Raw genomic sequence first — 27,199 nt, forward strand, 5'->3', positions numbered from 1 at the left:
TTGACTCTGCAATTATTGGTGTATCAGAGCACCACTTAAATAATGTGATGATTCAGATGCTTCCTTTACCAGGATACATGTACGTAAAAAACAGTATTCCATTTGAGTCCATAGATGTATCGTGGCACTGCACTGAACAGATACTTGAATGTTGTGCAGGGGCAGTTGAATTTAGTGAAACTAAACTTCTAATTGTTGTTGTTTATAGGTCCCCTAACTCTGACTTCAGAGCATTTCTGCTAAAGCTAGAGAGGTTTCTTGATTGACTTTGTAGGAAGTACTAGAAATTAGTTACATGTGGTGACTTCAATATAAATTTTGTATATGATGGTGCAAGAAAGAGGATATTGGTAGATCTCATAAATTCATATGATCTGATGCAGACTGTATTTTTTCCAACTAGGGTGCAGGGGAACAGTAGCACAGCCATAGACAATATTTTTATTCATTCTTCATTACCAGATGGGCATTCTGTTAGTAAAAGGGTGAATGGCCTTTCAGACCATGATGCACAAATTTTATCACTAAAAGGCTTTAGTACTCAAACAAATGTCACATATAATTACAAACTATGTAGGAAAGTTAATACAACAGCAATAGAGAGTTTTATCTTAACCCTGTCAAGGAACAAGAATTGCAGGATATTTATATTGCCAATAACACAGTTGATAAATATAATGCTTTTCTTAACACATTTCTCATTCTCTATGGGAGTTACTTTCCATTTGAATGTTCTAAATGGCATACTAGCAGCAAAAGGCAGCCTGGGTGGCTGACTAGTGGGATAAGGATATCATGTAGAACAAAGCGGGAATTATGTCGAAATGTTAGAAGTAGTCACAATCAAGTTACAGTAGCTCATTACAAACAGTACTATAAGGTGCTTAAAATGTTATTAGGAAGGCAAAGAGTATATGATATGCAAACAGAATAGCTAATTCGCAGGATAAAACTAAGACCATGTGGTCAGTTGTGAAGGATGTGTCTGGTCAGCAGCACAAGGTCGGTGATATAAAGTCAGTTTGTAGTAAAAATATTTCTGTTACTGATAAATCAGATATATGTACAGTATTTAGCAATCATTTTCTGAGCATTACTGGTGAATTAAATAAAAATTTAGTTTCTACAGGGAATCATATAACTTTCTTGTCAATGCCTTTCTGAGACTGATGTCTGAAATACTCCTCTGCGATACAGACAAGAGGGAGATTGAGTGAATAATCAAATCACTGAAGACTAAGGACTCTCATGGTTATGATAGAGTGCCAAGCAGAATATTAAAGTACTGTGCTGCATGTGTTAGCCCTGTATTTAGCCACATTTGTAATTTTTCCTTTAGGAATGGTCAGTTTCCTGAACTATTAAAGTAATCAGTAGTAAAGCTGCTTTATAAAAAGGGAGAAAGGGATAATGTAGATAATTTTAGACCTATTTCTATGCCATCAGTGTTTGCTAAAGTTATTGAGAAGGCTGTGTATGTAAGGATAATTTATCATTTTATATCACAGGATTTGCTATCAAATGTACAGTTCAGCTTTAGAAGTCATTCAACAACTGAAAATGCTGTATTTTCTTTTCTTTGTGAGGTACTGGATGGGTTCAACCAGGGCTTCCCAACCATTTCAACTTCCAGACCCCTTCTTCAGTCGAAAATCCGTGGCGGACCCCTAGTCAATCAAGAGCACAACTTTAAATTTCAGAGCGAAGCCCATGGGAACTGAAAGCTTCTTAATGGAAGTGCCATGTTCCCAATGACCCCCCCCCCCCCTCAAAGTATCAATAGTCTTTGATTTAGAGATGAGTGAAAACAACTTAAAATTAACGATCCAATTTGAATTCCCGCTGCATCCAGACACTTGCTAGTGGATTTACTCACTTTGCTCAAAACACTATAGCCTGATTAAAATTTCACACGATGGAGCTGTCTTCTTCCAAGAGCAATCAATGTCACGTCCAAACTGTTCGCTGTTGACTGCCTGCCGCTTATGGTCTGTTCACTTCCACTATTTGGCTACTGCTGTGTAAGGAGCATGCATATTTCGTGACAGTCGTGTGTGTGTGTTGGGGGGGGGTCATGAAATCCGAAGGAAAATGTTCAAATGTATGTAAAGTCTTCCTTTGGTCGTCCTCCCTCCTCATTAATTTCAACTAGAAACTTCCCTTGTTGTGAAGGCGATGGAGAAACTGCACCCTTCGTCAGTCATCCCGAATTCAGCAACCGATCCATGTTAGAAGTAATAAACTGGTCAAAAATCGACTTATGAAATAGGTAGTGCACTGACAAAGCAAGTTTTACATTTAATGATGCCTGGGACCACATACGTGCCAGCGAGCACTGTGATTGGTCGACAAAGCTCGCTCCGCGCATGCGTAAAAGGTTTCAGCACATCTAGTGCCGTGAGCCGGGGCACAAACAATCCCCGTATTGTTGCGAAACAGTTGATCAGAGAAGCTGCATTCTCCGGCACTAAACTGTGTATGTGTTCTCACTTAGGAACCGCAAAGGCTGCTTGGGGATCACACGGAAAAAAAAAAATAGTGATGAATTTGATTTTCACATTTTTATTCAGTAATTTTACTCATTATTTTACACGATTTGGTGAAAGGTGGCTGCGGATCCCCTAGAAAGAGCGGACCACAGGTTGGGAAGCCCTGGGTTAAACAAAAGGTTTTGAATGCTAGGCATTTTTTTTTTTATTTAACTAAGGCATTCAATTGTGTTGATCACAAAATATTGCTCCAGAAGTTGGACTGTTACGGAATACAGGGAGTAGCTCACAATTGGTTCACCTCTTATTTTAGCAACAGACAGCAAAAGGTCATTATTCACAATGTTGATAATGGCTGTGAGGTGGGGTCTGAGTGGGCTACGCTCAAGATGGACGTGCCCCAGGGATCAGGGTTGGGGCCACTCCTGTTCCTTATTTATATAATGATATGCCCTCAAGTATTATGGGCAATGCTAAAATATTTCTGTTTGCTGATGACACTAGCTTGGTAGTAAAGGATGTTGTGTGCAAGATTGGCTCGGTTTCAAATAGTGCAGTTCATGACCTAAGTTCATGGCTTGTAGAAAATAAACTAATGCTAAATCACAGTAAGACTCAGTTTTTACAGTTTCTAACACACAATTCAACAAAACCTGATGTTTCAGTTTCACAGAAAGGGCATATGATTAGTGAAACTGAACAGTTCAAACTTCTGGGTGTTCATATAGTAAACTGTGGAAACCCCACGTTCAGGACCTCGTTCAAAGACTTAATGCATTGTTACAATTCGAATGGTATCTGAAGTGAGTGATCATTCGACACAAAAATTAGTGCACTTTGCTTATTTTCATCTATTTATGTCATATGATGATATACTTTGGGGTAACTCTTCCCATTCTGGAAGGATATTTTTGGCTCAGAAATGGGTGGTTCGGGCAACAAGCAGTATAGGTTCGCAACATTGGCTTCTCAACATATACATTCTTTACTGTTGCTTCTCATTAACAATACCAGCTTATTCCCAAGAATAAGCAGCTTTCACAAAGTTAATACTCAGCAGAAATCCAACCTGCATTTGGACCAGACTTCCTTAACTCCAGTGTAGAAAGATGTGCAGTATACTGCTGCAACCATTTTCAGTAAGCTACCACTTGAATTCAAAAACCTTAGCAGTAATCCACTTGCTTTCAAATCAAAACAAGAGTTTCCTCATGGGTCACTCCTTCTATTCTGTCAAGGGGTTCCTTGAAAAAGTATGCTGATTCTTGTTGTATTGTTGATTGCGTTTACTTAAACTTATGGACTGACTTTTTTGTGAGTTCATAAACATTTATTTTTATTTGTTATTACTTTTGTGTTGTAATTTCATGTACTGAGACGTTCCATGACCTTGGAGATTTGCTCCTCAATTTGGTCCTATGTAACTTGATGTGTAAATACATAAATAAAAATATAAAAGAGCAGGGCATTGGCACAGCTGTCATTTTTCTCAAGTGATTCATGTCAAAAGCTATCTGATGTGATTATGGTGGCATGACGAGGATGAACACACTTTGAACACGGAATGATAGTTGGAGCTAACGCATGGGACATTACATTTCAGAAATTATTAGTGAATTCAATGTTCTGAGATCCTCAGTTTCAATACTGTGCAGAGATTACCAAATTTCAGGGTTATCTTTCACCAAAGACCATGCAATAGCCAACGGCCTTCACTTAACAAATGAGAGCATTGGCGTTTGCACAGAGTTGTCAGTGCTAACACACAAACAACACTGCATGAAATAACTGCAGAAATCAAAGTGGGAAATACAATGAATGTATCTGTTGGGTCAGTGTGGCAAAATCTGGCTATGGCAGCAGACGACTGACACGAGTGCCTTTACTAACAGCACATCGCCAGCAGTGCACCTCCTGGGCTCATGATGATATTGGCTGAACCATAGTCAATTGGAAAACTGTGGCCTGGTCAGATGTCCCAATTTCTTTGGGTAAGAGCTGATGGTAGGGAGCGAGTATGGTACAGACCCCACTAAGCCATAGTCCCAAGTTGCCAACAAGGCACTGTGCAAGCTGGTATCAGCCATTCATGGACTTCACGTTATGCATGGTACTGGGCCACAACTGTTTGCAACTGGTTTGAAAAACATTCTTGACAGTTTAAGAAAATGATTTCGCTATCCAGTTCACCTGTCATAAATCCAATCAAATATTTATGGGACATAATCAATAGGTCAATTCTTGCACCAGCAATACTTTCACAATCATGGGCAACTTTAGAGGCAGCGTGACTCAATATTCCTGCAGGGGACTTTCAACAACTCACCGAGTACATAGCATGCCGAGTTACTGCACTATGCCAGCCAAAAGGAGGTCAGACATGATATCAGGAAGTATTCCATGACTTTTGTCACCTCAGTTTATATTGAGAAGCACCTTTTACCACTGCAAATGCAGTTTATGGGTCAACATTCTTTGTTGTCACAGGATTCCATGAAACTTGGAACAATTGGAACAATTTTTCTAACAAAATGTTTACTTCAACATTTTATAGATCAGTTCTTACCAAGACACAAATTTGTTTATGAACCTAGACCCATGATAACATTTTGGAGATGTAGTTTGATTTTTTTCTTTCACAGTTCAATTTACTGATGACGTAGATAATTGTTTTCCTAGGATAAACAGTACGTTTGACATCCAATAAAAAAGCTTGGTTATTAATCAAGGAAAACAATTATAGTTTTATCTACAAGAATTTTTATTAGATCCATTGTTCCAATAATTGTTGCAATTCTTGCAATGATTCTTTCAAAAAGTGAATTACTGACTGAGAAAAAAAGATCAACATTTGAATGCAGATTCAACACAAAAATATCAGCAAGATTACCTTTTTCCCTTCAGTTTTTTTTAATTTCTGTAATCTTAATTTTTGATTTATAAATTGCTTTAATTTACCAACTGCAATTATTAAAAAACATCAAATATTATAATCTGAACAATATCAACAATAATCCTCATTTTAGTCCTCCTACGAGTATTATACCAAAAATGAAATCAAGGTGCTCTACAATGAGCAGAAAAAAGGGTTCTACTTAAATATAACATTTGGGTTGCAATCTGAAAGTATCGATATTACAATCAACCTTATACTGAATAAGAAGCAAATTATTGTAGTCAGTTTTGATGTGCAAGGTTCATAAATGTACCTTTATTACGTATTAAATGGAACCACAAAGTGGTTTATTGTTGTTAATAATATAAATGATCTATCAAGTTCCAATTAAGGAACTGTAAAGCAAATTTGAATGCTTTTTGTATTAATGGTTAAATTCCATTAACATTTCTAACATAGTAAGAACAATGTTGAGAGAGAGAGAGAGAGAGAGAGAGAGTAGCTTCCTATCAAATTTAAATTCAAGGAGCAGACATATCTGATGATCTCAAAAGATCTCATAACTATGCCATACTGAGTATAAGTTTAATTATATCATTGATAATCTTCATCTACCTAAATTTCATAAATAAAATTTGACAAACAAAATAAATCAGAAGAACATAAACAATGACCAATCATTAAAGAAAGTGAAGCCATACAACCCCATCAGTTTATTGTTATTAAACCACCAATAGCTATGAGTAACAGAAGACTAAGCAATTAAAGACTTATGATCAGCTTGACAAAACCAAATAAATCTAACAATAACACTACCTGATAAACTTAATGAAACCTTAATTACTCAAAACCTTTATTACTCAAAAAATACCATATCCATCTAACTTCAATAAAACACCAGCAAGAATTTTTCTGCCAGATGTAGGAGCCTCCACTTGAGCCTCTGAAAGCCAGAGATGTAGTAAAAATATTGGTGTCCTAACTAAAAAAGGGTCAAACAAAACAGGAAGGTAAAGAGTACTGGCAAAATTACAAACATTAAATAAAACTAATAATAAAGGTAATCTAGTAAAAAAAAGTATAAAAAATTAAATAAACACCAGCCTGTAAATGTCGAGGCTGACAACTCCAACACAAAATCAAAAGTAAAGTAGGGACCAATGTAGCCTCAAAGAAAATATAAAAAGATAATAACTTAATCTAGCAAATGAACAGTACAACATAGCTATCAAAATTGAAAACATGCAAATAAAGATATTGAAATGATATGAAGGTAAATAAACTGAGGCGTTAGGGAGAGCTAGATACAAACCCGTGTGTTTCGTCTTGTGCGTGGATGATACTTTTGTGATCTGGCTTCATAGTAGGGATAGGCTCAATGAGCTTTTGGAACATCTGAACTGACACCACCTAAGTATTAAGTTCATCATAGAGCTGGAAAAGGATGGCCAGTTGCCATCCCTGGATGTACTTACCACAAGAAGAGCAGATGAGTAGTTTGGCCACAGTGTATGTCGCTACCATACACATGCTGATTTATACCTGCAAATCAGCAACTGTCACTACCCAGTGCAGATGAACAATGTTCTGAAAACATTGGTCCTCAGGACACACACATTGTCAGACCCTGATAATTCGACAGTAGAAATTGAGCATCCATGATCAGTGTTCAGCAAGAATGGACACATGACCATTCAGGAGGCCCTACAACCAGCTCTTCCACCACATGGTCCACAAAAAAAGCAAGATGAGGTGTATCTGCTTTGTGCAGCATCTGTTTTTATCAAAATCTGCAGGATTACCAGGAAGCACCACATCAAGTGCATGTTCTGTCCTATTACCAAAATAAGAGAGCTACTGGGAAATGTGAAAGACAACCTGGGAATATGAAAACCAAGAACTTATAAAATGCCTTGCCAGTGTTGGATGTCGTACATTGACCAAACAGCTAGAAAAGTGGACATCAGATGCAGAGGTGCACCTAACTAAGACTGGCTACCAAATCAGTCATTGTCAACAGTATCTAAAACTCAATCATTCCACCAACTATGACGAAACAAGGGTTCTGGCACTGACTCTCAGATATTGGGGAAGTGTTAAAGAGAGTCCAGAAATATAAAGCTGACAGAAAACCTCATGAATCATGACACTGGGTATCAACTCAATACAGCCAAGAATCCTGCATTGGAAACACAATGGGGGCAACAGAAGGAATCTGCAAAAAGGAGACCTAATGGGGTGGACAGGGAAAATGAACCCCAGATAAAGCACCAGGTGCACTGGACCAAGAATGGAATGTCACAGGGCACTTTTATCAGAAGTGGACAGCAGGTGGAATACCAGGAACTGACAATGGATGGGGAAGAGTGTAGGCATAAATACTGGACCCATTCCACTTGACGAGCAGTGTTAGGTAGCACCTGATCAAGATAACGAGTCACACTGTTGAAATATCATTCAAGAACAATGCTCATGTCCGGTAGAATATCTGACCACTCACTCACTTATAGAGTAAAGGAAGAACAACTGTCTAAAAGCCTCTGTCTGGGCCCTAATTTCTCATATCTTAGAATTGTGGTCCTGCCGCAAAATGTACGTTAGTGGCAGTAGAATCTTTCTGCAGTAAGCCTCGAATGCCAGTTCTCTAAATTTCTATAATAGTGCCTTACGAGAAGAGTGTCATATTTCCTCGAAGGATACCCACTTGAGTTTATCAATCTCCTTAATACTTGCATGCTGATCGAACCTACCAGTGCCAAATCTAACTCAAGCTGCACCCTACTGAGGCTGTATTTGTGTGTTACAAGATTGTTTCTCCTACGCAACCACATTAACTTACATTTCTCGACTTTTAGAGCAACCTGTCATTCACAGCACCACCTAGAAATTTTGTCCATTATGTTGTACACCCCTACAGTTACTCAAAAGTGACACTTCCTTGCGAGTAGAGCCATATGCACATTGCATTCATTTTTCTTACCATGATTCAACCCTTTTGTTAGTTCTTTTAACTGAGATAGAAAAGAAATGGGAAATAAAATATGTGGCACAGGAACAGATGGCTCAGAATATGAGGTTTGCTATCTGGTGTTTTTAAATATCTACTTTTGTGATTTTATGACTGAGATCCAGTCACCTGTAAGTGCTACCAAAAAATGACTACACCCATCCGGCCCAGAGACAAATTAGAAGTCATGCATCTGGATCTTCTTTGGCCATGCTTAGGCAATAAAACTGAAGATAAAAAGGTGTGCCCCTATTTTGTTGCATTGTGTTAAGTGGCCACAATCATAGGGCAGTAATCAAAGATAGCTCTACTAGTTTTTCTGTTATTATATGTATCAAAATATTCCAGAACTTTCAAAAGATGGGAGCATGTGGAATTTTGATCTATGAGGGGTGCTCAAAAGAAAAGATAGAAAACACTACTGTGGGTACAACTGACGTCTTTATTCAAAAGTAATCAGCACTGGCCTGAGTACGGTCATCTCATTGTTTCATGAGCTGAAGGATTCTCTGTTCCCAGCATTCCTGTGGCTGTGACAGGAGCCAACCCCCCACTGTATCCTTCAGTTAATTGTCCCAGTTTAAGTGCTTCCTTTGAGATATTTTTTTTTTTTTTTTTTTTTTTTTTTTTTTTTTTGGTAGCAGACCAGGCACATGAAGTCACAGGGTGCACATGAAGTCACAGGGTAATAACATGTCTAGTCTGTAGGGCAGATGCTCAAGCTGCTGCCACTTGAACTTGGCCATTATACTTTGTATGATCTAGGAGTTTGTGGATGCATATTATAACTAAGCAATATTACTCCCTGTTAGCTCTTGATGGACTTGCATAGGTTAAGGAGTGTCTCACAGTACAAATCACCATTAATGGTTTTTCCATTCTCAAGGAATTCGACGAGTATCGGACCTTGGGCATTTAAAAAAAAGATGAGCATCACATTGCCTGTTGAGGGCACAACTTTGAATTTGTTAGGGGGAGGTGACAAAGCACGCTTCTATTGCATGTTGTCCCACTTTGTCTCTAGCTGTCTCAATTTGTTATCCCAAAGTCACATATGTAAATTTCAACTCCTTTGGTTGCTATGATGTTTCATAGGTTTTCACTTTAACACCTCTTATACAGCATCAATGTGCCAGTTTCCAGGACACAAAAAGCCATAATTTGTAATTCACACATTCATATAAACAGTTCTCCAAGTGTCCCAAAACCAGGTCATTCTGCATTCACCTTACAGTCAATATGCATCTTCACAAAAGCAACATTTAGTGCTAGTACGAAGCATTTTGCACTAACGATAGTGTCTGTATATGCCTAAAAATATTAAAAATTATTTCCTGGAAAACTGCCAGAGTGATGCTCATGGCTGCACCACCTCGAAGGTCTGGTTTGTGGGACAGGGTGTGAGCCAACCTGTCAGATACTGATATTAGGTTGAGACAGACAACTGTGCCTCATAAAATCTATCACAAATTTCAAAACAAATCAAGTACAGTTGTCAAAACAATAATAATATTGTCACATAGAAGAAGGTGTAATTAGATGAATGACGAACACTAACTTCACTTAACAAAGGTTCATTCTGAACTGCCTCTGGCCAGAACACATACAGTATATATAGTGTTACAGAACATTCCAGTACAATGATTCTTGGCATTTGTGGATACTTCTAGAATGTACTTGAACTGCATATAGAAATTAAAATTTTACAGATCAGGTGAGTTTTGAACTCAAGACCCTCCATGCAACAGTCTACAGTGTACTATCATAACCACTACACCACAGTGACTGTGCTACTCAGCTTCTTCTGTGACAATATTCTTCAATGTATACTGATACATCCTGGGGAAAAGTGTCTAGGAATCATCTCAACATATCTACTCGAAGAAGGCAAAGGCTGTTTCTTTTAGAGGGGTAAGTCATTCAGACAAATAACAGAGAGATAGCACATTGCTGAAATACTGAACCACAGAAGTCACTATATATATAAAAATAGAGGGAAACATTCCACATGGGAAAAATATATCTGCTTGTCTGCTTGTGTCTGTATATGTGTGGATGGATATGTGTGTGTGTGCGCGCGAGTGTATACCCGTCCTTTTTCCCCCTAAGGTAAGTCTTTCCGCTCCCGGGGTTGGAATGACTCCTTACCCTCTCCCTTAAAACCCACATCCCCGTCTTTCCCTCTCCTTACCTCTTTCCTGATGAGGCAACAGTTTGTTGCGAAAGCTTGAATTTTGTGTGTGTGTGTGTGTGTGTGTGTGTGTGTGTGTGTGTGTGTGTCTATATATATATATATATATATATATATATATATATATAGACACACACACACACACACACACACACACACACACACACACACACACTAAAGCATTGGTATGTTGATAGACACACAAACAAACACAAACACACCCACAAAATTCAAGCTTTCGCAACCAATGGTTACTTCATCAGGAAAGAGGGAAGGAGAGGGAAAGACGAAAGGATGTGGGATTTAAGGGAGAGAGTAAGGAGTCATTCCAATCCCGGGAGCAGAAAGACTTACCTTATGGGGGAAAAAGGACAGGTATACACTCGCGCACACACACATATCCATCCGTACATATACAGACACAAGCAGACATATGTAAGGGCAAAGAATTTGGGCAGAGATGTCAGTTGAGGCGGAAGTACAGAGGCAAAGATGTTGTTGAATGACAGGTGAGGTATGAGCGGTGGCAACTCGAAATTAGCGGAGGTTGAGGCCTGGTGGGTAACGGGAAGAGAGGATATATTGAAGGGCAAGTTCCCATCTCCGGAGTTCTGATAGGTTGGTGTTAGTGGGAAGTATCCAGATAACCCGGACAGTGTAACACTGTGCCACGATGTGCTGGCCGTGCACCAAGGCAGGTTTAGCCACAGGGTAATCCTCATTACCAACAAACACTGTCTGCCTGTGTCCATTCATGCAAATGGACAGTTTGTTGCTAGTCATTCCCACATAGAAAGCTTCACAGTGTAGGCAGGTCAGTTGGTAAATCACGTGCGTGCTTTAACACGTGGCTCTGCCTTTGATCGTGTACACCTTCCGGGTTACAGGACTGGAGTAGGTGGTGGTGGGAGGGTGCATTGGACAGGTTTTACACCAGGGGCAGTTACAAGAGTAGGAGCCAGAGGGTAGGGAAGATGGTTTTGGGATTTCATAGGGTTGAACCAAGAGGTTATGAAGGTTAGGTGGACGGCGGAAAGACACTCTTGGTCCCATGCACCCTCCCACCACCACCTACTCCAGTCCTGTAACCCGGAAGGTGTACACGATCAAAGGCAGAGCCACATGTGACAGCACGCATGTGATTTACCAACTGACCTGCCTACACTGTGAAGCTTTCTATGTGGGAATGACCAGCAGCAAACTGTCCATTCGTATGAATGGACACAGGCAGACAGTGTTTGTTGGTAATGAGGATCAACCTGTGGCTAAACATACCTCGGTGCACGGCCAGCACATCTTGGCACAGTGTTACACCATCCGGGTTATCTGGATACTTCCCACTAACACCAACCTATCAGAGCTCCGGAGATGGGAACTTGCCCTTCAATATATCCTCTCTTCCCGTTGCCCAGCAGGCCTCAACCTCCGCTAATTTCAAGTTGCCGCCGCACATACCTCACCTGTCATTTAACAACATCTTTGCCTCTGTACTTCCGCCTCGACTGACATCTCTGCCCAAATTCTTTGCCTTTACATATGTCTGCTTGTGTCTGTATATGTGCGGATGGATGTGTGTGTGTGCGTGAGTGTATACCTGTCCTTTTTTCCCCATAAGGTATGTCTTTCCGCTCCCGGGATTGGAATGACTCCTTACTCTCTCCCTTAAAACCCACATCATTTCGTCTTTCCCTCTCCTTCCCTCTTTCCTGATGAAGCAACTGTTGGTTGCGAAAGCTTGAATTTTGTGGGTGTGTTTGTGTGCCTATCAACATATATATATATATATATATATATATATATATATATATATATATATAAAAAATAGAGGGAAACATTCCACGTATATCTAAAAACAAAGATGATGTGACTTACCAAATGAAAGTGCTGGCAGGTCGACAGACACACAAACATACACACAAAATTCAAGCTTTCACAACAAACTGTTGCCTCATCAGGAAAGACGGAAGGAGAGGGAAAGACGTAAGGATGTGGGTTTTAAGGGAGAGGGTAAGGAGTCATTCCAATCCCGGGAGCGGAAAGACTTACCTTATGGTGAAAAAAGGACGGGTATACACTCGCGCGCACACACACACATATCCATCCACACATATACAGACACAAGCAGACATATTTAAAGACAAAGAGTTTGGGCAGAGATATCAGTCGAGGCGGAAGTGCAGAGGCAAAGATGTTGTTGAATGACAGGTATGAGTGGCAGCTTCCCGTTACCCACCAGGCCTCAATCTCCGCTAATTTCAAGTTGCCGCCACTCGTACCTGTCATTCAACAACATCTTTGCCTCTGCACTTCCGCCTCGACTGATATCTCTGCCCAAACTCTTTGTCTTTGAATATGTCTGCTTGTGTCTGTGTATGTGTGGATGGATACATGTGTACGTGTGTGTGTGTGTGTGTGTGTGTGTGTGTGTGTGTGTGTGTGTGTTTGCACGCGAGTATATACCCGTCCTTTTTTCCCCCTAAGGTAAGTCTTTCCGCTCCCGGGATTGGAATGACTCCTTACCCTCTCCCTTAAAACCCACATCCTTACGTCTTTCCCTCTCCTTCCCTCTTTCCTGATGAGGCAACAGTTTGTTGCGAAAGCTTGAATTTTGTGTGTATGTTTGTGTTTGTTTGTGTGTCTGTCGACCTGCCAGCACTTTCATTTGCTAAGTCATATCATCTTTGTTTTTTATATATATATATATATATATATATATATATATATATATATATATATATATATATATATATATATATATATATCTCTGCTTGTGTCTGTATATGTGTGGATGGATATGTGTGTGTGTGCGAGCGTATACCCGTCCTTTTTTCCCCCTAAGGTAAGTCTTTCTGCTCCCGGGATTGGAATGACTCCTTACCCTTTCCCTTAAAACCCACATCCTTTCGTCTTTCCCTCTCCTTCCCTCTTTTCCGATGAGGCAACGGTTTGTTGCGAAAGCTTGAATTTCATGTGTATGTTTGTGTGTCTATCAACCTGCCAGCACTTTCGTTCGGTAAGTCACATCTTCTGTGTTTTTAGATATATTTTTCCCACGTGGAATGTTTCCAATTTATTTTAGTTTAATACTAATATTCACTTAAAGAATATAAACACTTGTCAATCAAGAAATATTTCAGTTTCACTTTGAGTAAGTTCCCTTTGTGGCACCTTATAGAGCTCAGTAATTTGTTGTACCATATTTGACCACTAATGCATAGACTATGGTCTGTTGTTTTCAATTTTGTTCTTTGTCTGTAGTAGCAGTCTTTGTTTCTTGTATTATAGGCATGCATTTCAGAGCACTTTGTTGCTTTGTTTTGATGTGTCACAAATAATATAATTAATTTGTAAAGATACAGTGGGTAGAGTGTGAGGTATTTATGATGAACAAAGATTTCCCTGCATGAATCTCTATACCCTAATCCATGGATAATTCTGACTGCTCTTTTCTGTAGGGTTAATATCCTGTCCATATGTATGTCGGCAGCACACCCCCATATCTCTAACCCGTTATTAATCTGTGCAAAAATGGTTCCATAATAAATTGTTTTTAATGTCTGATGTGGGACTACTTTAGATAACTGGCTGATTAGATGTAATGAACTGCTGATTTTATTGCATAAAAATTTGATATGGTTTACCCATCTTAGACTTTCATCTAGGTGAATACCTGGAAATCTGCAGCCTGCTGTGTCCACTACTTCAATTCGACCTATGTTACTGATAGAGGTTTGGTGTGAGTTTGTAAGTTTAAATGGCAATAACTGAGATTTACTGATATTAACTTTCAAACCTTGATCTTTGAAATAAGTAGTTATTTGACCAACGTTAACTCATCATTTTGTTTACCAAGAAATAACAGTGAGGTATCGTCTGCATAGGTTACCAATTGGGAGTTGAAGGGTTGCTCTATATCATTTATGTACACTAGGAAAAGGAAAGGGCCCGAAATTGAGCCCTGGGGTACACCTTGTGTGACTGTCTCATATTTGGACTGGAAATTAAAGATCTGATTATTGTTTTTGTATGTCAGCTTTGTACACTGCTTGCGGTTAAATAAATATGTAGCCAGCAATTGCATGGACGCAGCATTTACATTGTATGACTCAAGTTTACTTCAAAGTAAGTCATGGTTTACTGAGTCAAAGGCTTTAGTAAGGTCTAGAAATATGCCAGCTGTTTGCATTCCTTGATCAAGGGCACCATACGTTTTGTGAAGAAATACCATAATTGCTGTGATAGTACTATGATCTTTTCGGAATCCATGTTGTGTCTCTGTTAGGAACTTATTTTTCAAGAAATAGTCACTAAGTTGTGTCAGCAGCACAACTTCAAATACTTTGCTGAAGACAGGTATTAATGCTATGGGCCTGAAATTTGAAACCTCTTCCCTGGATCCTTTTTTATGCACTGGTTTAACTGTGCTCCATTTCAATACATTTGGAAATGTATGGTCTCTGATACTGCTGTTTACCAGGTGGGTGATTATTTTAACTAATTCCTTATTACATTTTTTAATCAATATACTACTCAAACCATCCCATTTAGATGCGAACTTATTCTTTAGGTTATTTATTATCCTGCCTATTTCTTTTTCACTTAGTTGTTTGAATTCAAAAGCTGGCTCTTCAAAGGGGTAGAGCTTTACCTCACTACTTACAATTGTGTTATTAACTGGACTAACAGCTGCAGATATAAAGTATTTATTGAAAACATTGCAGACTGTATTAGGATCTTTAATTATGTTTCCTTCATGTCTTATATTTACAATTTCAGTTTCTGGCTTCGGTGTGGCTTAGCGAAATTGATTTACAATTCTCCATGAGGTCTTGGCTATATTGTCTGATTGAGCTATTTCACTGCAGTATATCTGTTTTCTTAGATTTGAAAGCTCTTTCTTAAAGATTTTCTTGGCTTAGTTGTACTTGGCCTTAAAAACCTGCAGGTTTGTTGACTTGTGTAACACATCCAGGTCCTGGATGTTTTGCCTGAGTTTTATTATATTTGCTGGAAGTATCAGTCTGTTGGGTTTTGCACTTTGGTTATGGGTGAACACTCTTTGTATTTTCTTAACAGGGCAGCATCTGTCAAAGTGTCTTAGCATAGTATCTTCTCATTATCCAAGTTTCACATCCATATACGGCCACACTCGAAATGAAAGCTTTCGTGATACATTCCTTATTTTCAGACATGATCTTGCTGGTGAATAGCTTCCTCCTCCAATTAAATGTAATTTGGGCCTTTTGTTTTCTGTTCGCAATTTCTTTCCAGCTTCTACCATTCCTTGTGATTTTGCTTCCCAGATAAGTAAATTCCTCTATCACTTTCAGCTCCTCTCTTCCAGTTCTCATTCTCAGAGGTTCATATTCTGCTCCTGTACTGCATACCGTCACTTCAGTCTTTTTCTTGTTTATTCGCATTCCATGCTGATTGCATACAATCCTTTACATTGTTCTGAGGACTTCCTCTAGATCATCTTTTGTCTTCGTGGCTATAGCAATAACATCTGCATAACGTAGCATCTCTATCTTTTGCCCATTAATTTTGATCCCCACCTCACTAGTTTCTCAGACTTTGTCTATAGCTTCCTGTATGTAAGCATTGAATATAAGAGGAGAGAGAGAGAGAGAGAGCACATCCTTGTCTTAACCCTTTTCTAATATTTGCTTCTTGTTCCTGGTGACAGTTTCTAATCACTGCCTCCTCATTCTTATAGAAACTGAGCATCACACGGATGTCTTTGTACTTCATTCCACTTTCCCTCAGCACTCTGAACATCTCTTGCCAGATAACATTATCAAATGCCTTTCCAGGTCTACGAAGGCAATATAAGTTGGTTTATTTTTCTGTAATTGCTTTTCGATAAGGAATCTCCAAGCCAGAATCACTTCTCTTGTTCCCAAACCCCTTTTGAAACCAAACTGATCTTCACTCAGCATTTCCTCCACCTTCTCTTCAATTCTCTTTAGAATTATTTTTATGAAAATTTTTGATGCATTTGATATTAGGCTTAAAGTTTGGTACCCCCACATTTTGTAGCCGATGCTGGTATAGGAACAATGATGCATTTCTGGAAGTCTGTCGGTATCTCTCTTGTGTTATAGATGGACCTAATAAGTTTAAGCAGCATTGTTTTCATGCTGTCACCAGCATTCTTTATTAGTTCTGAAGGGATGTCATCAATACTTATTGCTTTGTTGTCCCGTAGTTCTTTTAGAACTTTGTCAAATTGTTCTTGCAGAATGTCATCTCTTTTGTCACCTTCGTCTACTTGCTCTTCTCTTCCTATTACTTCCTCCAAAAGATGTGTTCCAGCATGCAACTCCTCTATGTATTCTTATCATGTCTTCACCAAACAGCATTTTCCCCTTCTTATTTTCTTTTGTGTCTGAGAGTGTTGTTTTGTGTTTGTTAAAAAATGTATTTGCTGTTCTGTAGGCAAAATTAGTTCTCCTGTTTTGCATCTTTTCTTCCACTTCCCTGCACATTTCCTCAAGAAAATTTTCTTTTGTGTTCCTAGCTTATCAATTGACTAAATTCCTTGGTCTTCTGTATTCAGCTTTTCCTTGTTCATAAGTTGCATTTTTGTATAATCTCCTGTTTTCTCTAAGCTCAATAATATCTGCTGTAATCCATTTCCTCTTGTTTTTGGGTTTAGTTTTTCCAACTACTTTTTCTGCTGCTTTGTATATACCAGATTTAATTTGATCCCAGTCTTCATTTACTCAACCATGTTGAAATTTTTTAGCTAGGTTCTCTGTTTTGTGAGCATAGCACTTTGCCAGTCTCTCAGTTGTCAGTTTTTCTATTTCCAATTTAAGTTTTACTGGCTTCTTCTTCAAATATTTGAATCTGAGTGAACTTTTCATCAGGACCAGGTTATGATCACTGCCTATATCTGCAGATGGATAGCTCCTGCAATCTTTTACCTTATTCCATGCTTTCACTAGAATGTAATCAATCTGTTGTCTCTTCAGGTCTCCACGGGCCTTCCATGTGCATCTTCTTTGTTTGTGATGTTGGAAAAGTGTGTTTGCAACAACTAATTGGTGCCTCGAGCAGAACTCGATTAGTCGATCTCCTTTTTCATTTCTTCTTTCAAGCCCATATTTGCCAACAATTCCTACCTCCGGTTCTTCACCCACAATCGTATTCCAGTCCCCCATGGGAATCAGGTTTTCATCTCCCTTAACATATCTCATCGCATTACTTATTTCTTCGTATATTTCGTCAACAACTGCATCTTCTTCTTTGGATGTTGGCATCTATATTTGTATTATCACAGTGTCCTTTGGTTTAGTTTCAAGTTTGACTAGTATTATTCGAGAGCTATATTGCACATATCCCTTGACATGTGAGCCATAGTTTTTTCTCAAAATTATTCAAACTCCTCCCATTCCTGGTCTACTTCGTCAGTTCTGGTGTGAATGACTCTGTATTCTTCAGGCCAGAAATCATATGATTGGGACCACCTCATCTCAGATATGCCTAGAATATCAATTTCCAGTCATTCCATTTCAAGTTTTAGATTTTCTAGTTTGCTACACTGAAGCAGTGTTTTCATATTCCAAGTTGCTATGTTAAAATTGGGATGCTTTTCCTTCACTTTGTGTGTATCTTTTGCAGTCCCCACCCGGACATCTGACTGGGGGACTATTTTGTCTCCAGAAAATTTTACAGAAGATACTGGCATGGTTTCCTGGTGATGCTTGGGAATACCATAGTTCTTTATTGTGGTGGTATCCCGTTGCCTTCCCCATCCCATGCCGTTGACCATAAGCCAGTTCTTCCGCCTTTAGAAATGATTTCTTATTTCCAGGACAAGAGGGTGCCCTGCCCAGCAAATGCTGGGGTGATGACTTATCCTAGTCATCCCTTGGTCCCTGTCTACGTTAGCCATCACATGAAGTGACGTTGCCCACTCTCTACCATGTGGAGGTGTAGATCAGGAGTTTCCCTTCATTGGGTCTAGGACCTTAATGTCATTTCCTAGTCCCATATATATTTGATAAGGATGTATTATCCATGCTACTCTTCAACATAGTGTTGGAGAGAGTGATGCAAAGGGTGGAGTTTGATAAAGGAGGTGGTACTCAGTTTAACCGTATGCATCAAAATCTAGCTTATGCCAATGATGTGTGTATACTGTCTAGAAGTTTGAAAGAAGTGGAAGGATTTGGCAGACTGGAAAAGGAGGCAGAACAGTTGGGACTTTGAGTAAACAACACAAAAACACAGTATTTCTTTGCTTCCAGGAAAAATGCTATTGTTAAAGAGAAATATATTAAGTTGAACAGAGGTAATTATGAGAGATGTGAGAAGCTCCAATACCTGGGAGTGCTGGTTACGGAGAATTCCAAATTGTGACTGTCTCATCAACAACATCAAAGACATAGGCTGTTGTTGAAAGGGCACATAGAGTAAAGCTTTTGTCTTGTAACTTCATCTCACACCTCACAGATGATGCACTTGTGACCTCATTTTGATTTCCACAATCTCTCCACATGCATTCACACCTGAAGTAACCAAATGCCATAATAATAGGTTGTTGATGTGAGCAGGAACAGACAGAAACATACATGCAAACCTTGATGTTAATTACAAGCACCAGCTCTTCAATCGGTCTAAGATGCAGAGATGAGATCATCTAATCTTTTGCTGTATTGTATGCTGTGTGGATAAGTGGTCAACTAACAATCCATTGGTCCAGGATTTTATCATAGTTGGTCCTGGGATTTTTGTCATTGACCACTGATTTCACCACTGGCAGTTATTTGTGCATGTCGAAAGTGCAAAGTCACGTAGTTTTTCAGAGTCCACATTAAACTGTAGGTTCCCCAGTAGCTCACTTCAAAGCTCAGAGGAAGGCAAAGGTGCACCATCTTCAATAGGACCATTCCTAGTAAAGCACTGCAGTGTCCAAACCGAACTTTGGTTTGTTGACACCGTTATCTACATGCACTGGTGCCACTCCACATTTTCCACATTGTGGGCAGCAAGATATTGCAGTGGATGACATACTATCATGTGAGAATATCACTTTAAAACCATGGGCAATGTGCGCACCATCCCTCAATTGTGTTGCACACGTCACATGTGGTTGACATTGCTCTTTTCCAAGAACAGCTGAATGTGCCTCAGAAGCTCTTCTAAAATCTGATAAAAACTGTGCCACATAGATGCAAACCAGTGTCAGTGTCAGTGGTGGTGGTGAGGGCATCACTAAGACGTGACTTTCAAGTTCTGGCTGTTGCAGGCAAGAGAACAGATTGATGATTGAGTGAACAAAACAGATAAGACTGATCCATTGTACATGATGAAGACGCATCACCAGTTTTCAAATCCCGCTAGCTGTACCACAGCTGTCAGAAGAACATTATACTTATTTCCTTTCACTAAAAAATAATGCATGTGGTTAACTAAGCAGATGGGCAATTACCAGTTGTATTACATGAATGATTGGAAGTTTCTATGTGCTTATTGTTTTTTAGGATGTAGATATCAGCTTTGCGAGTCACCTACCATAGCATTATACATAAATAATTCCCGTCTGTTGGTTTACTGCATTGTCTAGCTGTATGACTGTGACTTGTAAACTGCACAAGTAACAAGGCATTTAGTTTTACTACACAGTTCAGGCTCTAAAATGATGTCTGGTCTCTTTCACACAATGGAAAATCCAGGATAGAATAATGACAATATTATGAAAAGGATAGTTGTTATTCGCTATATAGCGGTGAAGCTGAGTTGCAGATAAGCACAACGAAAAGACTTTCAAACAGTTGTTTGACAGTCTTTTTCTTGTCCCTATCTGTGACTCAGCATCTCCACTATATGGCGAGTAGCAACTATCCTTTTCATAATATTGTCACTACTCTCTTTCATGTATTTTATGTGATTTTATCTGGGTATGACATCATTCTTGGTCTTGTAACTTTTTGTATTTCATAAATTATTTGTAATTCATAATAATTATTACTGATTTTCATTTTTCTGATTCATATTTTCTTGTTTAGACTGATTAACACATATCTTTCTTCTAGTAATACAAAATGATAATATGCACAATGAAGTTCTGTAATAGTCACCATTCAACCGTCTGTGAATTCAAACCTGAGAAGGAAGTTTGTTATTACAGTTATAAACAAGTCTGGAATAGAGTATTGGAAAATTACATCTTGAAGGACCTAGGAGGTGTCTTTGTCAACTTTAAGAAAGCCTTTGATTTGGTCACACAGGATGTACTCACAGAGTAGTGAAACAAAAAAATGTGGACAATTTCAGTTACTTTCGAAAACTACCAAGAAAGACACCAATGGCCACAGGAGAGAGAAGATGGCCATTGCTGTTCGTAAAACCCAAGTCCTGTACAAAACAAAGGGAATTTCAGGGAAAGCTAAACTGAGGCACTATAAAACTCAAAAGTGAATGTCTATTTGCAAGTGAATACTTATTTATCTGCATGTAGGGATGAACAGATGTTACTGATGATTAACAATGGTCTGAAATTAATTTGAAAGAAATTACTGAATGTGAGTAGCTTAGTTTCAGCTGTATTAGGTATAGGTGCACTGCCTATTAATGACTTATGAAGTGAATCCCTCAGAATGACAGAAAAGTCTGGATTGAAAGAAACACAGAAGTTTGAGTTCAAGATCTTTTGTAAACTCTACATCTAAATCTATACTCTGCAAGCCACCTAATGGTAATAAATAGTTGAAGAAAGTAATGAAGGACATCAAGAAGCACTGAACTGAATCAGGAAGATGTCCCTGACCTTTCAAAGTACGGGCCATTGATCAACAAGGGTACAGGCTTTCAAAATGATCAACGGCAGAACAGCAGCTGAATTGCAGGTGGTCAGAGTTTGAAGACCTGTAAAGTTTTTAAAATAATAACTGTTAAGTATTTGAAATAAAAATATATCTGTCATGATGGGTTAAGCAAAAGTTTGACTTGTACAGAACACATTTATTAAAACACATCACCTAGTACCACACTATACAAAAATGTTGCTCTCATATTGAATGGAGGCTGTGATTTACATTGTCACAAGAGAAAGAATGCAACCCTTTTGATTTGCACAAAAGGCTTTCAGATGGGCATTATAGCTATTTGCCATGGTCTGGAATGGCTCTAAATGAAGGGAAGGAATTAATTTTTAAAGGTTTCCATTCAGGAGTTGCACTTAGCACTTTGTGCCACTGAGTGTCAAACTGTAAATCCAAATGTCAGTGGTTAAATCCTGAGTTATTTTGTTAACTTACCAGTTTTTTTATGTGTGGCAATGATTTTCATAAGACTGATAGATCAATTCAAAGATTGGAGGAAAGCATTGGCATACCACCTCCAACAGGATCATTTTCAGTAAAGCACTCTGGTGTTCAAGTCCACCTTCAGGTTGAGGGTTGCGTGCATGTATTCATTCATTCACACAATCACTCACTCACTCAGCCAATCAATCAATCAATCAATTACTGTATTTCCAAGATCTCATCAACAAGGAGAATCTTCAGGTATGTGAAACAAGTGAAAGTATAGATCGATAATCTTGTTTATATGGTGCAACACATTACTCTCTCTCTCTCTCTCTCTCTCTCTCTCTCTCTCTCTCTCTCTCTCTCTCTGTGTGTGTGTGTGTGTGTGTGTGTGTGTGTGTGTGTGTGTGTGTTTTTTTTTTTCTCGACAAAACCCTTGTTGGCTGGAAAGCGCATTTTGTGGCAGTCTTTTTGTTGTGCCTATCTGTGACAAAACATTCTCTGTTGCAGACAGTGTGTGGTTTGGTTCGCACATGATACAATGTGGTCCTGGGCTTAAAGGACAGAATCTTCATGCTCAAGTTATCCTGTATATGGTTCTTTTACATATTTTACTGCTCTTTGTTTTGTATTAAATACAGAGCATATTGTTCCCTATGTGTGACATCACATGTGGATTGATAATATGATTTGTATGCCACAATTCGGGCAACATGGTGCACACTCTTAATGAATATATACTTCATACTGATATGGTAGTCGAAACTGGCCAATAGCACAGCAGATAAATGATATAAATTACAGCCTACAACAGAAAATGTTTCCTTTTACAAAACTATATATTGTCAAAAGGTGAGCAATTCGTAACACCTTTACCTATACAGTGTATTAGCAATAAAATTCATGATATTGCTTAGTGCTAGTCATGCTTGTTGCTGTTGTTATTACCTTTAGTCTAAGGAACGGTTTGATGCAGCTCTCCATGCTGGTCTATGGTTTAAAAACCCCCTTCATCTTTAAGTAACTACTGCAATGCACATCCACTTGAACCAGTTCACAGTACTCATGTCTAGCTACAAAACTGACAGTTTCTTGAAGCCTCAGACTGTGACCTAACAATCAATCCTCTCTTTTAGTTAAGTTGAGCCATAAATTTTAACAATGGAAAATCCAGCACGGAAAAATGATAGTATCATGAAAAAGATATAGTGGAGATGTTGAGCTGCAGAGAGGCACAACAGAAAGACTGCTTAAAACATATGCTTTCGACCAAAAGGCCTCCTTCTGCAATAGACAACATATGCATACAAATACACATAAACACATCTCACACTCACATGATCACTGTCTCTGGCAGTATAAAACTTTTACAACCAGTAAATGCCTTTTCTTTTTGATGGATAATAATATGCAGTATAAACCTCTAGTTTTTAACTATACCAACAGTAGCATGCATTATTAATCACACTTCTACACATTAGGTTTTAAAAAGGAACAAAATTAGATTTAAACATCTCGTTGACAGTGCAGTCATTGGAGGTGGAGTGAAATGTTGAATTACAAATTCCAAAAGGCGGGGAAGAAAATCAGTTGTTCCCTTTTCAAAGGGCTCATTACTGCATTTGCCTTGCTCGAATTTGGGAAAATCAAAATCTGGATGGTTGGAAGGGGATTTGAAGCATAGTCCAAGAATGGTTCAAAAGGCTCTGAGCACTATGGGACTTAATATCTGATGCCATCAGTCCCTTTGAACTTAGAACTACTTAAACCTAACTAACCTAAGAACATCACACACATCCATGCGTGAGGCAGGATTCGAACCTGCGACCGTAGCAGTCGCGCGGTTCCAGACTGAAGCGCCTAGAACTGCTTGGCCACACTAGCCGGCCAGCACAGTCTTCTTGAATGTGTGTCCGGTGAGCTAATCACTGTGTCACCTTGCTTGGTAATTTAATTTTGAAATGCCAGTATTAACTAACAAATCTGTACAACAAGGGAACTATAGACATGAAAATTAAAGAAAAAGCTCACAGAAGTGTCCACTCATACACGACACTGCAAATGATTTTGTCATTTTGCAACATTTAACATTTTAAATTTTTAAAGTGACATGCACCAACCTGTTGCTGTTAGATACAAGAGAAAGTTACTATGCTGAAAACACACCCACTGCAACACAACTACATGTGAAAATAGCAAATTAGCTCGTTACCAATTATTAGTTCTTTTGTAACAAACATTTACAACTACTGACTGTGTACTCAAAATAAAAAGTGAACATTTGCATCTGGGTATCTGTAGTTATCAAGGAAAAATTGGAAACTTTAAACAGAATACTCAGATACCTTGAACCTAAATTTCATTAAATATAAAACCCAGTTGCTTTATGTTTTAAAGACAATTTTGCTATTTGCCTTAGCTTTGTTTATGCCAGTTTTATTTTTCCATTTAGTTCCATAATAAGCAATGAAGGTGTCTTCATGTCTAATTCCATTATTGTCAATGTATTTTGGATAAATGGCAGCATCGGTAATAAAAATTGCAATCTTTTGTTTCAAAGATCTTCAGTGCTAATAATGCATAAGACCCATCAGACACTAGGATCTTAACACAAATGAGGCCCCATTTATAACCCCCATAAAAAATACAGAAACAGAAAAAATATATACAAATATACAGATTCTTGTATATACCACATAATTTGGTATGTATAAGAATCTGTATATTTGTATGTATTTTTCTGTTTCTGAATGTTTTGATGGTGATTATAAATAGGACCACATTTGTGTTAAAAGCCTCTTGTCTGGTGGTTATTATGTACATTTAGCACTTAAGATTGTCACACAGTGACCAAAATCCATCTGTAAAAGAAAGGGTTTGAATATTTACAAGCAATGCTGCCATTTATACAAAATATATAGAATAATGGTGTCTGACACTTTACATGTCATTACAGTGAATAGCTGTACACTTAAAATGATACCAGTACTGTTAATGTATTAAGAACTAGGATGCTCTTACTGTAGTTCAGTTTACTAATGATACCACTTCAGAAGTGTGCACTCTGCCTTGGGACCTATTCTATTCCAGTTTGATTCACTGAAGTTAGTAAAAAATATGTTCCTGTTTGAAGTATTCTGCTCAACATCTGATGATTAACTTGAAAAATATTGCATTCTTATGGCAGAAGCGCAAAGCCTGATAACTTTCAATGATTTCATATTAAATGTATGACTGTCACATTAATGAAACTTTGTTTCAAGATTAGAATGCTTTTGAACATCTGATGATATTCAAATGGTGTACACGTTAGCTGTTCCTGTTTTTGAAGCTCTGTGATACATTACAGAAAGAGGTATCAGTGATCAAATTAATATTTAAAACAGTATTGACGAAATTAAATCCTGGTTTTATTGTTTTCTGTCCATAACTGGCGTTTGGGCGATTTACAACAATTACATTTAATAAGTAATGTCACATGTCAACAAATTGGTATCACCACTTTGCATAATTTTTAACGACTCTTGAGATCTTGTGCCAGAATCCAGTTTTTTATATTGTACACACTGCTGCGTTTATGCAGTAACCCGCCTGAACAGTCCCGAGAGATGCTGCTCATAGTTTCAAGGAATCCCTGGGTTTTAAAACCGCCGATTAAAATCTCGCAGAGAATATCCGTATCGTGTACTCACCCACAGAAAAATAGCGACAGGCATTTGGGACACCGCTTGGATCTACGATGTTTCGCCGAGTTGGTTCTCAGGTCATGGTCTGAGTGTTGTAATAAAAAATCTGTTTCGTCAATTTCAAAATCTCGTTCATCGGAGTTCATTCGCAGCGGAACCTCCTCCATTTCTAGTCGTTTGTAAGCATACCTGAAATAAATACAATGCAGGTACTACAAGCTAATCCTATTACAAACAAATGACTCATTAATATGTTAATCTTCTTTTATCAGATTTAACCTTTCACGCACTTTTCACTTAACTGATGCCTTGCCCTAACACGATCCATCACGGTACTTTTATTAAAAGTTTATTTCGAAGTATTATCAGAAAGTTTTTACTTCGTGTAAGCCTGTACTCGTCTGAAATCAGTTCTGACATTTCGCTAACCCGGATTTTGTGGATGGCTAGTTTCCTGAACCACGCCTCTTTTTTGCGGATTCTCATGTACATTTGCAGGTACTAGTGTACATGCTTGTATGAATGTCTTTATCAGACCCAAAGTATAATTGGGCTTATTAAGGACGAGCATATAATAATGTTACCATACATTCAAATTACTGGTAATCAAAATGTTTATAATTTCTTCTCATATTTTTGTTTTCATGTGACAGTAGTTGACTGTGATCACTATCGAGTATCGATATCCTCCAGTACTGAATCTGAAAGCTGTTATGAATCGACGATATTAATATCGAAGTGGTGGCAGTGAAGTGTAGAAACAGGACTGACCATAAATGTGCTCTTAACTACATACATATTTCACGGTTCATGAAATTGCGTTTTGATAAGTGTACAAACATATTCTTCACGAGCAACAATCCATAAACTATTAAGTATCTTAAGGATAATTCACATTTGCCATCACGTAACGTCGAAACTTTCCGCAAAGCATTTCAAATGACAGCAATGATACAGGCTGTCAAAGGATCGCCAAATCACGTCACATCGCCTCCAAGATTTTTCGGGAAGAAATTTTTATCGGCGTCGTCTTCTGTCAATATGGGAAGTTAACCAATTTTCGCTAAAATCATTCAAGTTGTAGCAATGGATTTGGTGCTTTTGTTTTTTCTTAATTTTGATTATACAATTTTCCTTTGTTTTTGTGGCAAACTGCTAACGTCCCATGACGACCTCTGTGGAATACATGGACTTTTTTCCATGAAGTATGCGGTTAGGTAACAACCTAGGAGAATAGCTTAAACTGCAGCGAGTGAATCGAGAAGCAACAATATTCATATTCTTCCTTGTCACAAAGTCGATACAGATCACGCGGTCGTCGATGGTGCGTGTCACTTCAAAATGACGTGACTTTTGCAGGCAGTAAAGTGTGAAATGAGTGTTAAGGGAGGTTTTCACAGGCATGAATTTGTTACATGTGCACTCCACCACCACTACTGTTGCTACATGTTACTAACATGGGACACATAAACGTCGAATGGAAATGGGCATCTCATAGCAATCGTTGGGAACATCGAATCATTAATAAGATGGTTATCTGCCGATAACCAGTTTCAAAATCTTTTTGATTCCTATTTCTGGATCTGTACAAAAACCTAACTCACATACATGTCACTGCAATATATGTACTGCATTCTGAATAACAATGTCTCTAAATTTTTATGTTATCTGC

The 27,199-nt window shown here is 38.4% G+C and overlaps 1 protein-coding gene across 1 annotated transcript in view; it reads right to left on the reverse strand.

Annotated features, from left to right (window-relative positions):
• The window catches only part of LOC124803034 (probable phospholipid-transporting ATPase IIB), a 189,156-nt gene extending 163,118 nt beyond the window's left edge, over positions 1-26,038 (reverse strand). The window contains exons 1-2 of the mRNA XM_047264146.1: positions 25,818-26,038; positions 25,534-25,716 (exon numbers count right to left, since the gene is read on the reverse strand). Coding sequence (XP_047120102.1) covers positions 25,534-25,716; positions 25,818-25,855 — 221 coding nt within the window. The 5' untranslated portion in view covers positions 25,856-26,038. The remainder of the gene's footprint in view (positions 1-25,533; positions 25,717-25,817) is intronic.
• Positions 26,039-27,199: the final 1,161 nt, after the last annotated feature.

The sequence above is a fragment of the Schistocerca piceifrons genome, chromosome 6 (assembly GCF_021461385.2).
Source record: "Schistocerca piceifrons isolate TAMUIC-IGC-003096 chromosome 6, iqSchPice1.1, whole genome shotgun sequence".
Lineage (NCBI taxonomy): Eukaryota > Metazoa > Arthropoda > Insecta > Orthoptera > Acrididae > Schistocerca > Schistocerca piceifrons.